The sequence below is a fragment of the Amphiprion ocellaris genome, chromosome 17, assembly GCF_022539595.1.
Source record: "Amphiprion ocellaris isolate individual 3 ecotype Okinawa chromosome 17, ASM2253959v1, whole genome shotgun sequence".
Classification (NCBI taxonomy): Eukaryota; Metazoa; Chordata; class Actinopteri; family Pomacentridae; genus Amphiprion; species Amphiprion ocellaris.
This window is the reverse complement of record NC_072782.1, coordinates 22,648,217-22,660,727: the sequence shown is the minus strand read 5'-3', so window position 1 is coordinate 22,660,727 and position 12,511 is coordinate 22,648,217. Positions and strand designations below refer to the sequence as shown.

At 38.9% G+C, this 12,511-nt stretch overlaps 1 protein-coding gene across 1 annotated transcript; it reads left to right on the top strand.

The window, feature by feature from the left end:
* The first annotated feature begins 4,680 nt into the window (after positions 1-4,680).
* tor4aa (torsin family 4, member Aa) lies at positions 4,681-12,301 on the top strand. Its single transcript, XM_023292445.3, has 3 exons — positions 4,681-4,841; positions 7,368-7,820; positions 10,897-12,301. The coding sequence occupies exons 2-3, from the start codon at positions 7,368-7,370 to the stop codon at positions 11,752-11,754; spliced, it is 1,311 nt and encodes a 436-aa protein (XP_023148213.1). The 5' UTR covers positions 4,681-4,841; the 3' UTR covers positions 11,755-12,301.
* Positions 12,302-12,511: the final 210 nt, after the last annotated feature.

Sequence of the window (12,511 nt, the reverse complement as noted above, 5' to 3'; positions counted from 1 at the left end):
TCCTGGAAGGTGCCGTTATGCCTTGCTTAAGTCCTTTTTGTACTCTCTGTTACATTTAAGTAACATTTACATGCTTCTACCATCTTTTATCAGCAAGTCGGCTGAAAGGTTGGGAACCACTGATCTGAGTGTTTTCTCACATGCAGTGTTTGAAGTGTGAGTCTGTACATCTGTCCTGTTTACAAAGCACTGATCCCACAGCTTATTGTGGAAACATTAGCAGGACCCGTCATAAAAGTACGACCCTGAAAAGGTGTCGGTGTGCAAATGAAGCAACTGAGGTGATGAAGTGTTTCAAGAAGTAGTTTTGTTCAATTCAGTGCTTAGTTTAAAGAGTATATCTTGCAGAATGTTCATGTTAAAGCTTTAGATTGATCCAAAAGGCCTTAAATAAGAACAGTGATGTAGAAAGCACACTCCTATGTTTTTACTTATATATGTATACTTGTATTAATAGCAAGCTCATTAGACATTTGTCCTCAAGTAGACAAAGATCATTTCTATGCAAGAAAAGATTTTTGTTGTACATGAGAGCCCGTATTAGGAATAGTTTGCCATGAATATTACCACTCCCATATCTGGTAAATGCAAGATACAAGGAGCAATCAAAAAATAAATAACAAGAAATGTACTTGATTTGAATTTGGCCACTATCCTCAGCTAGGATGAAAGGTGATACTCTGCTAGCATGGCTCCTGCAACGCCTGTAACACTCCGGAAAAGTGGCAGTCTGTAAATGTGGTGAGCACCATCTACAGTGAGCACTGAGTCTCTTAAGTTGTTTCAAAACAGTGACCCCGCAACTTCAGTTTCCTTTTGGGGACGAGAATGAAGTAACAGGGAGATAAATGTAGCGAATAGTGCAGGTGGAAAGTAACTATTGTAATGTTGTGGTTAAAAACCCACGTGTAATCGCTTCTTCAGGCACCTCAGAACATTACAGCAGAACTCTGCCTTGACAGTCCAACCCTGAGAGACAAATTCACAGTATACAAACATGTAAAGGTTGATGAAAAATAACCAGCATGCTCTTGACTAGATGTTCCTTCTTCATTCTTTGAAAACTACAATTCTTTCACTGTGAGAATTGCTCTTTTTTTACTTGCTGGTAGCCACAGAGCCCCTCTCTTCACCCGTAACAATCTACTGGCTGTAGCTTCATATTTACCATACAGACATGAAAGTGGTATTAATCTTCTCAGCTCACACAGCAAAAATATTAACAATTACATTTCCCAAGTTACTTCATTAACAGGGAAAACAGAGCTGGGATTTCTATCCAATCCAGAGAGCTGCTGTCACTTTAGCTGTTTTCAGAGAGAAAGGACTGATTTGTGTTTTTTAGCCTCTTCTGTGCTGTTACATTAATTAAACAGGATGTGGCTTTTGATAAACATCTTAACTTGCCAGCACTATTTCAGTTCAAGAAAACTTTGCTCTGAATGCATCCTTTGCCATAAAAACCACATTTCCATTTTGTGGTTGTTGAGTCTAAAGTTGTGTACCGATGTTCAATAAAATTTTTTTAAAAGTTGCACTGAATCACTAATGGCTTCTCACTGTTCTGAGGAAGCAATGAAGTGAAGCAGATAGTTGTCAGATGGGAAGCAACACTAACACACGTGCTTAAAATAAACTTTCTGCAGAAGTAAAATCTGTTGCAGCAAACTGCAACATCTGCCCTGAGAAAAATGCTGTCGTATCTGACTAATCCCCCCATGTCCTGCTGCTACATTAACAGTTTACTTACACCACCTTGTTCAGAGTAAACTGTGTACAGAGCCTGCATGTAGCTGCGCACAGAAATATAGCCGACTTCCTGAGACGGTAACACCATCTTTGCAAAGATTCTCACACTCTCTTTGTGAGGCATTAGCTACCAGCTGTGACCTACAAACAGTGAAATTCATGACATTTACCTACTCTCAAACACAATGTTGACAAGCTGGTTAAACATCATTTCAATCATGTACACTACCAGCCAAAAAATTGGACACACCTTCTCATTCAAAGGCTTTTATTGAATTTATACATTGTAGATTAATACTGAAGACATCAAAACTCTAAAAGAATACATATGGAACTATGTTGTAAACAAAAAAGTGTTAATCTTCAATATTAATCTACAATATAGAAAGTAATACAAATAAATAAAAAGCATTGAATGAGAAGGTGTGTCCAAACTTTTGACTAGAAGTGTGTGTGCAGCACAGCATGTAGCAATGTGTATTTTTACACCCATAGTCGTAAGCAAATGTTTCAGTATGCAAATACTCACAATAACTAGGTGTCCTATTTATGTCCAAGCCTGCTCTTGCTATACAGCTACTCGCCTGCAACTACACAACTGTCGTGGAAGTAAGTGATTAATCGTTTATAAAAAAAACAAAAGCTGACAAGCCAAAAATATAATAATAATAATAATAACTTTATTTATATAGCACCCTTAAGAACAGCGTTCACAAAGTGCTTCAACAGTTAAAACATAAGAGGACAAGGGAGAGCAGTCAATTAAAATAAATAGTAAAACTGATAATAAATGAAGCTAATAATTAGCTAGATTAGCACGCATGCCAAACAAGGAAACTAGGCAGTTTAAAAATTAAAGAATCAGGTGGAAAGTTAAAAATTAGAAATTAAAAAAAATTAGAGAATTAATGAATTAGAGATATCACACCAAGAAACCAGGCAGCTAAAATTAAACTGAAAGAGAGAAGATCTAAAGACAGACATGATACAGAATAAAACACTAAAACTAATTAAAGCTTAAAGTAAACTTAACATAAAAGCAAGTCTATAAAAGTGAGTTTTAAGCAGTTCCCAGGTTTTTCCCCAAATATTGAAGTTACTATCATGTGAGCAGAAGAAAAAAAAATACATTTGAGGAGCTACAACTACAGAGTGTTCATTTTTCAACAGAAACACCCACTGATCGTCACTAAATTTGTCACTAGTTTCACACAGTCATACAGCTGATCTAGTAGCAATACAACTTTGTGAAAAGGCCTCATTCAATGTCACAGTTGTGTGTAAGTAGCACAGTTCTACCCTTTGAAATGTAGTGAGCTGCAGTTGATTGGTTTCTGCACTAACCGATTAGTCGTTTGGTCTTCACAACCCAAAGATATTCAGTTTTCTGTCATACACCAAACCAAAACACATTTACATTTAGGAGGCCACAGTCTCAGAATTTACAGATCTTTCCTTAAATATTACTTCAACAGGTTAACTGATTATCATAAAACACAGTTCCTTTATGCACAGTATGTGAGTCATTTTCCACCACTGAGGCCATAAAAAGTACACTGTGATAGGATTGATTGTTAATGAGAGATCAAATCAAATATATTTCTTGGTAACTTTTGAGCTGATTGAGACGATTAGTCACATTTCCTATATAACTCAGTAGTGATGCATGAGACACAACAACAAAGAAGCCAAAACTGACCGAAGCTGAAAATAACATTTACTCAACAAATTACAAGTGAAACTCCTTTAAGTTAGAGCTCAGAAAAGGATGACAAAAGAAGATGATATTCTTCTTTTATTTCTACCCGTCAACCATCTGAAACACAGCCTGTCTGTAGGTTCAAAAGACATGTTCTCTTTTTAAAATTACCGAAATTACACAATTTACAAACAGAAAGAAGTCAGAAAGAATCAAATTTTCAACTTCCTGACATTAAAAAAAAAGTTTCACCAGTATATCCTTAGACGCTACAGTTTGAATTACAGCATCAAATAAAAAGACATCACTCGGGATGCAATCACATGAAAAAAATATGCAACAGATTTTAATGCAACTTGATGATTGAGACTCAACACTGGCTTAAGGACAATAACCACAAGGGGAAAAATTAAAAAGATTGTACTCAACATAAAAAAGCAGCTTTGTGTAAAAATGCATCTTCAAAGAGCATTTCCTATTTCAGTGACAGATTTATTGCACAAATATTAACCGAACTGTCAAAAATGAACACAGTTTAAGGAGGTCATTCCTCACATTGTGATTTCATTCAGATTTTCCTTGTCTGACCCACCTGTGTCAAGCTTTTACTTCAGTAAACTTAACCAATGCTAAGCTTAAAATCGTGACACTTCATCAAAAACACCTTATGTCTTATTTTAAAAACTCGCTAAAACCAAACCGTTTGCGGTACCTGGAATCTGTAAAAGCTGAATATTCTGTGTTCCTTGCCACATCTGAGAAGCCATTAGTAACTCAGCTGTGACCAACACTCAGGGACTTTGCAACTGACCTACGAGCTGTTAAATAACGGAGAGGAGAAAAGTGTGGACGCTAATTAATAAAGTAAGTTTTAAATTATCTATGGCATGTAGAGTCAGCATTTTCCCAGTATTGGTAACACCTGTGGGCACATGGAAAATACTGTACCTGTTCATTCCAGTTTTGTTTGTTTTGGGGTTTTTTTTTGTAAAATAATTATTCAAAGAAATGCAATGAGACACAAGCATAAAACATCTAGACACTGCTTGGACTGCAGCGTTAAAATGATGGAAAAAGGCGAGAAATAAAGTACTCTAAGTGGATTCCAGTTGTTTTAAAAGCTTAAGTGAAAGCTGATGACTGTTAAAAGGACCCAGTTTGGTGTACTATGTGAAACCTTTTGAAAGAAAAAAAGAATCAGTGAATAAAAGAGGAAGAAAGAGGAGGAGCCAGCAGATTGTTGAGAGCAGGGTTTAGAGGTAAGAGGCAGATCAGAGGGCTCTTTCTGAACAGAGCTGCTGGCTGTGAGGAGGTTTTTCTCTGGTTTCTGTACTCTAACAAACTATGGACTAGCCCTTCTTTCTCTTTTCACAGTTTGGAGCCATATTTTAAGGTAAAAAAAACCTTTTTAAAATTATTTTTCTTTCATTACCACATTTTTACTCTCCTTTCTTTGCTTGCACAGCTTTACAGGCTGAACTTTGGGTAGTCTATTAGCTGTTTTCAGTGCAAAAACACACATTTTTTATCAAAGCTACTAGCATGCAACCCGTGCATTTGTGTACGTGTTAGGCAGAACTCACACGGCATTCAGTGCAGAAAGTCTAATATTTTGACACAGTAAACATTTTGTGCTGAAGATCTTTGAAATCTCTGGTATGCAGTCTTTCAAGTCTCTGCATGTGAAAAGAAAAGAGAGAGGCAGATAAAGAGCTGATATTGTCTTTCCCCTAGGCTCTGCTAAAATTCTTTTGTGCTGATGTAAAAGAGTCTTGGACGCATGAATTCTATCACTTTACCAGAAACCTTTCTGCATCTGTGCCAAGAATAATATCGTACTCTGATCACAGTCACACCACACGCTCAAAGCAAAAACCAAACTTCCCAGAGTTTATTATATTGTTGCATGACTTCTTGCTGTTGACTTGACCTACTCTGGGTGCAACTGATAGTTCCTCCTTTCCTGTAAGGCTAAAAAAAATACAGAAACTCAAGCTGTGTGCTGTTAAACACCAAGATAAGAGTGTCTTACAGCCTTGCAGACAGACTGTGGCTTGAAGTGACAGTTTTTGCAGATTCACATGAGGAATGTGAATTATTTGAGGGGTGATCACTTTAAATCATCAAAAACAAATGCATTTTTGCAGAAGCTTATATTCGGTGCACAACACATGCAAAACCTGTCACACAGCTCCCTTGTTTGCTTTTTTTATCCTGCTGGCCTGAAGTTCCTGAATGGATTGCACTTCCTTCTTTGTGCAGGAACATTTCCAAAGTGATGTGAGTAGCTGATTTGAAACACGTTTGAAGAAAAAAAAAAAAAAGAAAGAAGCTCTATACATAAAAACAACTGCCAATGTGAAGTCACATAAAGGCATCAATTCCAAAATACATCACATGATAAATCGATAAATGCAATAGTATGGACATTATCGAAGGGCTGCACAGTAGCCCGGTGGTTAGCACTTTCACCTTGAAGCTAGAAGATGCTTGGTTCACATCCTGGCTTTCCTAGGCTCTTTCTGCATGGAGTTTGCATGTTCTCTCTGTGCTTTCATGGGTTTTCTCTGGATTCTTCGGCTTCCTCCCATAGTCCAGAAACATGCGGAGGTTAATTGGTGATTCTAAATTGTTTGTAGGTGTGATTGTTTGTCTTCACCTTAAGTCAGCTGGGAGAGACTCCAGCCACCTGCAATCCTAATGAGGATTAAGCGGTGTATAGATAATGGATAGATGGATAGACACTGTCAAAAGAAAGGTGTTTGTTGCAGTCTTTATGTATCAGGTGTCCGTGCAGAAACTTTCAGCTGCAGGTATTTGCCAAATCTGCCACAGTGTTTTCACACAAAATAAAAAAAGTGAGGGCAGCATTGTAAATACAGCTGTTTCTCATACTCACTGCCTTTTTCAGTAATCATTTTAGCAGATTTTCTGTAGCTATGACTTACAATATGCCTCAAAATATACAAAAAGCTGAGGAGTTAATGTCCTGTACCTGGTGTCAGTTTGGTGTAAGTTAGTATGCATTATCAGTGTGTGGTTACAGACACTAGCCTCATTGAGCAACACATGGTTGGGTAATGGATGGGAGGGCTGACTATAGTGGTGAAACAGTTTTTCTGTTCAGCTGCTGAGAGCCAGACTCCATTTCTTGCTAATAAAGGTTCCATACTCTGCCTCGCTTCACCAGATGATTGCAGGTGTCGCATATCTCTTCAACTTTTCATCTCAAAATATTGCTAAGATGGTTGTTTTCACCAAGGCTGCATATCCCCTGGTTTTAAGACTGTTTTGCTCTGAAAGCCAATGAGCTGTTGCTGTTCTTGCCCCCTTCAGGAACAACAAGCTGTCTGCAGCTGTCTGTCACAGTTTGAGCTGGATAACTATTGGTTATTTAGTTGTGACTCCAATTATTACTGGCTTGTAAAGCTGAGAGTCTGTCTCATTGTAGGGAGGCTTTAGGAACAGCAGAAGTAAAGATCTTCATTTGTTAACAACTTTTATATTACACCTCTAAGTTCATAACAACCACAACACACAATAAATTATACAATATCTGTATAAAATGATACATTACATATATCACTGAATTATAACAATATTTAGGAGTCATTCAACATTTTAGGAAATATGTGTTCTTGAACAGACTTGAACAGAAAGATCAATACCACTTTCATGTCTTTATGCTAAATTTCTAGCTCGATTCAGGAGGCTAAAAAAGAGAGCAAAATAACTACAAATGTATGCAAAATGCCTACAAAATCATGTGTAACAACTTGAACAGGACACAAAATGTCTACAAAAGCAAGCAACAAAATATACAGACTAACCGACAAGCAACATCTTTCACACAGTCATGTTATCAGTTGTTTATATTAACACATCGATTGTAGCTACTTTAAAATCTCCCTGTCTGCAGATGAGTGACCAGGACAGCAGCACCTCTGCCTCGCAGACGGAGGGAGAAGTGGATGAAGGGCTGGATGGAGAGATGGAGGGCAAAGAGGAGAAACTGAGGAGCAGCCCAGTCCCCAGTCTCTCCAGCTTCTCCTCCTCTCTGCGTGCCGTCATACGCATCAAACAGAAGTACCAGGCCATAAAGAAGCGGCGGCAGGAAATGGCCCTGGCCCTGGGAGGAGCAGGGGCCCTCACTGGAGCCCCGTCACGCACCAGCCCCAAAATCTTCACCTTCGATCGACTCAACCCCAACTTAATCCCCAGCTTGTTGTCCTCTGTCCCTCAGAAGAAGAAGAGGAGGAGGAGGAAGAGGGTGTTGTTTCCCAACAGAGGGGGCCGTAGGGTCCCGCCGAGGCAGGAGCACAGCTTAGCCAAGTACTGCTTGTACCTTCTGTTTGGAATCGTCTTTGTCCAGGTACATTAATCACAACACTTACTGAAACCAAGCTGCTTCTTCAAGTGGGGGTCTGCTATAAATGTACTTATTCTCCCAGGTAGATTTTGGATCTGATGTCTTAAAACACTTGTGGTATGACAAAGCGGCTGTGGCTCAGGTGGTAGAGCAGGTTTGTCCTGATCACAAGGTTGGTAGTTCAATCTGTTGCCATTGCTGTGTGCATGTGTGTGTGTGAATGGGTGAATGCGAAACACTTTGTAAAGCGCTTTGGGTACCACTAAGGTACAAAGGCGCTATGTAAGTGTAGACCATTTACAAAGCAGTGGCCCAAGGGCCTAACATATCTGGGGGCCCCTGAGCTAGAGCTTCTGTATGACGCAACTTTTACCATTTCTTTTTAGAAAGTCAGTCCAACAACTACAAAGAGAAACTAAATGAGATGCAAGCGAAATGCAAATTTACTATAAAATGATTAGAAATATAGACAAAATAAAAACAAAGAAACAGAAAATGACTACAAAATGATGCAAAATGACCACAACAATGAAAAGACTACAAAGAGTCATAAAATGACCATTACAGTACTATTATTTGTTCAGCACATTTAAAACCACAGCCGCTGCACCAAAGTGCTTCCCAGTATGAAGAAAAATAACTGACGTAACAAATGAACTAAGTACTTGGGTCAAGACCCTATAGTGTTATTTATGATGTGAAAGGATCTCAAAAGACTACAAAGCAACAAAAATGACCACAAAGGGATGGTAAACAACCACAAAGAGAGACAAAAGATTACAAATAGACACAAAGCGATGTTGCAAAAGAGACAAAAGACGATGAGGATGCAAAATGACCACAAAGACATAAAAAGTTTACAAAGTGACAGAAAATGACCAAAAAGTGATGCAAAATGTCCACAGAATGTTGTTAAGGAATCACAAACAGAAACAAAATACTGCAAAGAGACAGAAAATAACAACAAACAAAACACTTTGTGTGCTTAGTACAATGGGCCAATGTTAGCATGCTGTAATGCTAAGCTAAGGTAGGTAAACATTACTTTCTAACTATAAGAATGTCAGCATTGTAATGTTGGCATTTTGCTCAAAGAACCACCGTCTCCGTATCATGGTCATCTTGTAAATATACATACAGTGCATTCCCTGGACAAGCAGACTGCATCCTCAATGGACTTTAACTCTGATGATTGATTATCTTCATATTTAAGTTCAGTATTATTATTCTTCTCTGTTGGCCTGCCTCCTCTGTCTCCAGCTCTACTGTAAATAGTGAGAGTGAGGAATTATGTAGTATTATCAGTCACTCCTGTGTTAGTATGTTAGGTTTAAATTTAGACTCAACTGTTCTTGTATGGGCATGTCAGTGTTTATTCAGACCATAGACTGTAGGATATCCAGTATGCTGTCATTCAGGCTTAGGGTGGGTCCAGCATCTTTAAATAGTCTTGAAACACTACTCAACAGAGTCCTGTTGCAACAAGTCAAACTGGAAAATTAAGAAACTAAAAATGACTTAATTGAGTTTACTGTGATGTGCAGTCAGTCGGTCAATATCAATTAAAAACTTTGACATAAATTTTCAGTATGTCATTTGGCTGTTAGCACCTGGTTTGTGTGAAGTATAGTTAGCTTCTGATAGCTCATGTGAGCTCCTGATATTGGATGTTCCTATTAGCTACTGTTAGCTTAGTAAAGCTTCCTTAAATCTTTCACTTTAAACATCAGAAAAACTGTCACTATGTTTTTTCATAATAAACAAAAACAAATTTACTGTCCTAACATAACAGTTAATGGAGAAGCCATAAATAATGTCACATGTTATAAATATATCGGTGTTACATTTGACTCCACGTTCAGCTTTCAAAAGCACATTAAACAGATGACTGCAATATAACTTCTCTAATTTCAGAAGTATCAGAAACTCTCTTACTTTTGAAGGTGCAAAAACCTTTATGTTTCGATTATGTCACATTTCACATATTGCATCTCATGCTGGTCACAAGCCAATAGAACAACTTTGAAACCTCTCAAATCCTTATATAAACCAGCCATTAAAATCCCGGATAAGAAGACACAACAGTATCACCACTTTCGTATATTGGATAAGCATGGGATGTTAAATATTGAAAACATGATTGTGTATGCAAATGTACGATTGGTTTTAAAGGTTGTTCATGGTTATGCAATCCTCACCTCTCAGGTTTTTTATTCATTGCACTTCTAGAAATACTACCAGGACAACAAGGGCTTCTTCTAGGTGGTAGTGTCGCATCCCTGTATGTAAAACTGCCTTTGGACGATCCGCTTTTTCCTACAAAGCCATAGCAGAATGGAATAAGCTCCCCTCTAAACTAAAGACTATAACAGATTATGAAGACTTTTCTAAAGAGGCTTGGCTCTGGTTAGCTGCCATTAGCTCTGATTAGCCTCCATTTCCTCAAAGTGTCTATTAGAAACAGAAAAAATACAAAATGACCAACTCAGCTGTGTAAAAGAGGAATACATTGGAAAACAATGGATGGTAAAAATCATAAAATATAACACAAAAGATATAAATTGGGTGAATTTAAAGTTTAAAAAAAGAGCAATTCATGCTTTTGGACACAAATTACTGTGTTTTGCAGCATATGAGGAAATCACAGTTGGGAAAAGATTTAAATTGTAGATGGTAGCGAAACAGCTTCAGAAATAAGTCACAAAACAAAACAAATATTTTCATCTCTTTTGGTATTTTACAGTGACAGTTAGAAAATGTTCATATATAACAGTTAAAGTCTACCTCCAGACATGTTGAATGGTATAAAAAAATAAATACTCTGCTTTGTTTTCGTTTGTTGTTGGTTTTTTAAAATTGAAAAGTTGATGTACTTTGTTAGAAATTCTTCAAGTAATGTCTACACCTCCTTTCCCACTGAAAAATCAAACATCTATGATCAGATTTTATTTGAGTTCAAACAGTCTTTCAGAAACCAGTTTCTTGTAGCAAACTCTGAGCATATTGCACATCATACTCCTCATGTCCAGTCAATGTGGAGCGTGAAAATGCTTTTTAAACTTTATATGTTTTAATGCAGGTGTACAACGCCATAGAGAACCTAGACGACCATGTTCTCCGATACGACCTGGAGGGGCTTGAGAAGACGCTAAGGAGGGAGGTGTTTGGGCAGCAGGGGGCGGTGGAGGGTCTGCTGTACCACCTGAAGGACTACCTGTCCACTTATGTTCACAACAAGCCCCTGGTTGTGTCCCTGCACGGCCCCAGTGGCGTAGGCAAGAGCCACCTGGGACGCCTGCTGGCTGGACACTTTCGCTCGGTGGTGGGCGAGGCGCTGGTGCTGCAGTACTACGTCCTCCATCACTGCCCTCAGGAGGCTGACGCCCTGCAGTGTGGCCGCAACCTCACCAACCTCATCTCTGCAATGGTGGAACGAGCCGAGGAGGAGGAGAAGATCCCGCTCTTCATCTTTGACGAGGTCGAGCACATGCACAGCGACATCCTGGACGCACTGTGGCAGCTGGTCACCTCAAAGCGATCCAACGAGTACCTGAACGCCATCTACCTGTTCCTGAGCAATCTGGGACACGCACACATCACCAAGCACGTGCTGCACAACTCCTCGAGTATCTCCATGGTGATGACAGCATCTGGTCGCCATAGCAACCTAGTAAAAGAGCTGACTCCGATTTTACGCGGCACTCTGGAGAAGCTTCACCCGCTGTGGGCAGAGGTAGACATCTTAGCTCTGGGTCTTCTGGAGAAAGGTCACGTGATGGAGTGCTTCCTGGACGAGATGACCCGGGAGGGGTTCTACCCGGATCATACCAACATCGAGCGCCTCGCGGGTGAGATCGAATATTACCCTGCAGTAGGGGGACGTGAATATTCCCAAACAGGCTGCAAGCAGGTTGTGGCAAAGGTGAACCTGCTCTGAATTGTTTTGGAAACTTGTTTTAACCATAAAGAAAACATGCATTTGAAGGGACGGAGATGACGAAACTTGAATGACACAACTCAAAGCCGAACTTTTTGTCAGAGTGGAAAAAAAGAAGTAGTTCATTCAATCCAGACTAGACATTGTTCATGTGGTAAATGACTATTTTGGCGGAAAACGGCTGGTTTTTAATGGAATATCTCTATAGGGGTACAGAGGAACATTTCCAGCAACCATCACTCCTGTGTTCTAATGCTACATTGTGTTAGCTAATGGTGTTGAAAGGATAATTGATGATTAGAAAACCCTTGTGCAATTATGTTAGCACATCAATAAAAGTGTGAATTTTCATGGAAAACATGAAATTGCCTGGGTGATCCCAAACTTTTGAACGGTAGTGTAGGTTATGGCCCCCCGTGTGTCGGTCCAAGCCAGGGATGTGACTTCAGTTGTAGATTTTTTGAGGTGGGACAATGTAGGGGATACATTAACTTCAGTATTTAGAACACCGTTTCTACCCTTAATAAAACAAAGGACTTCTACAGGAGTATGAATTTTGTGTTTTTTTCTTTACACAGAGACATTTTCACGATAAATTGGTTAATGCATCTCCCCATTTCTGACCTCATCATGTAGTATAACATCACTTAGAACCAATCATTTATAAGGGAAGTTCAGGTATTTCTAAAGCACTGGTTACTAATACATGCTTTAGGATGTTGCCAGACATCCTTTTCTCTTATTGCAACATGGCCTT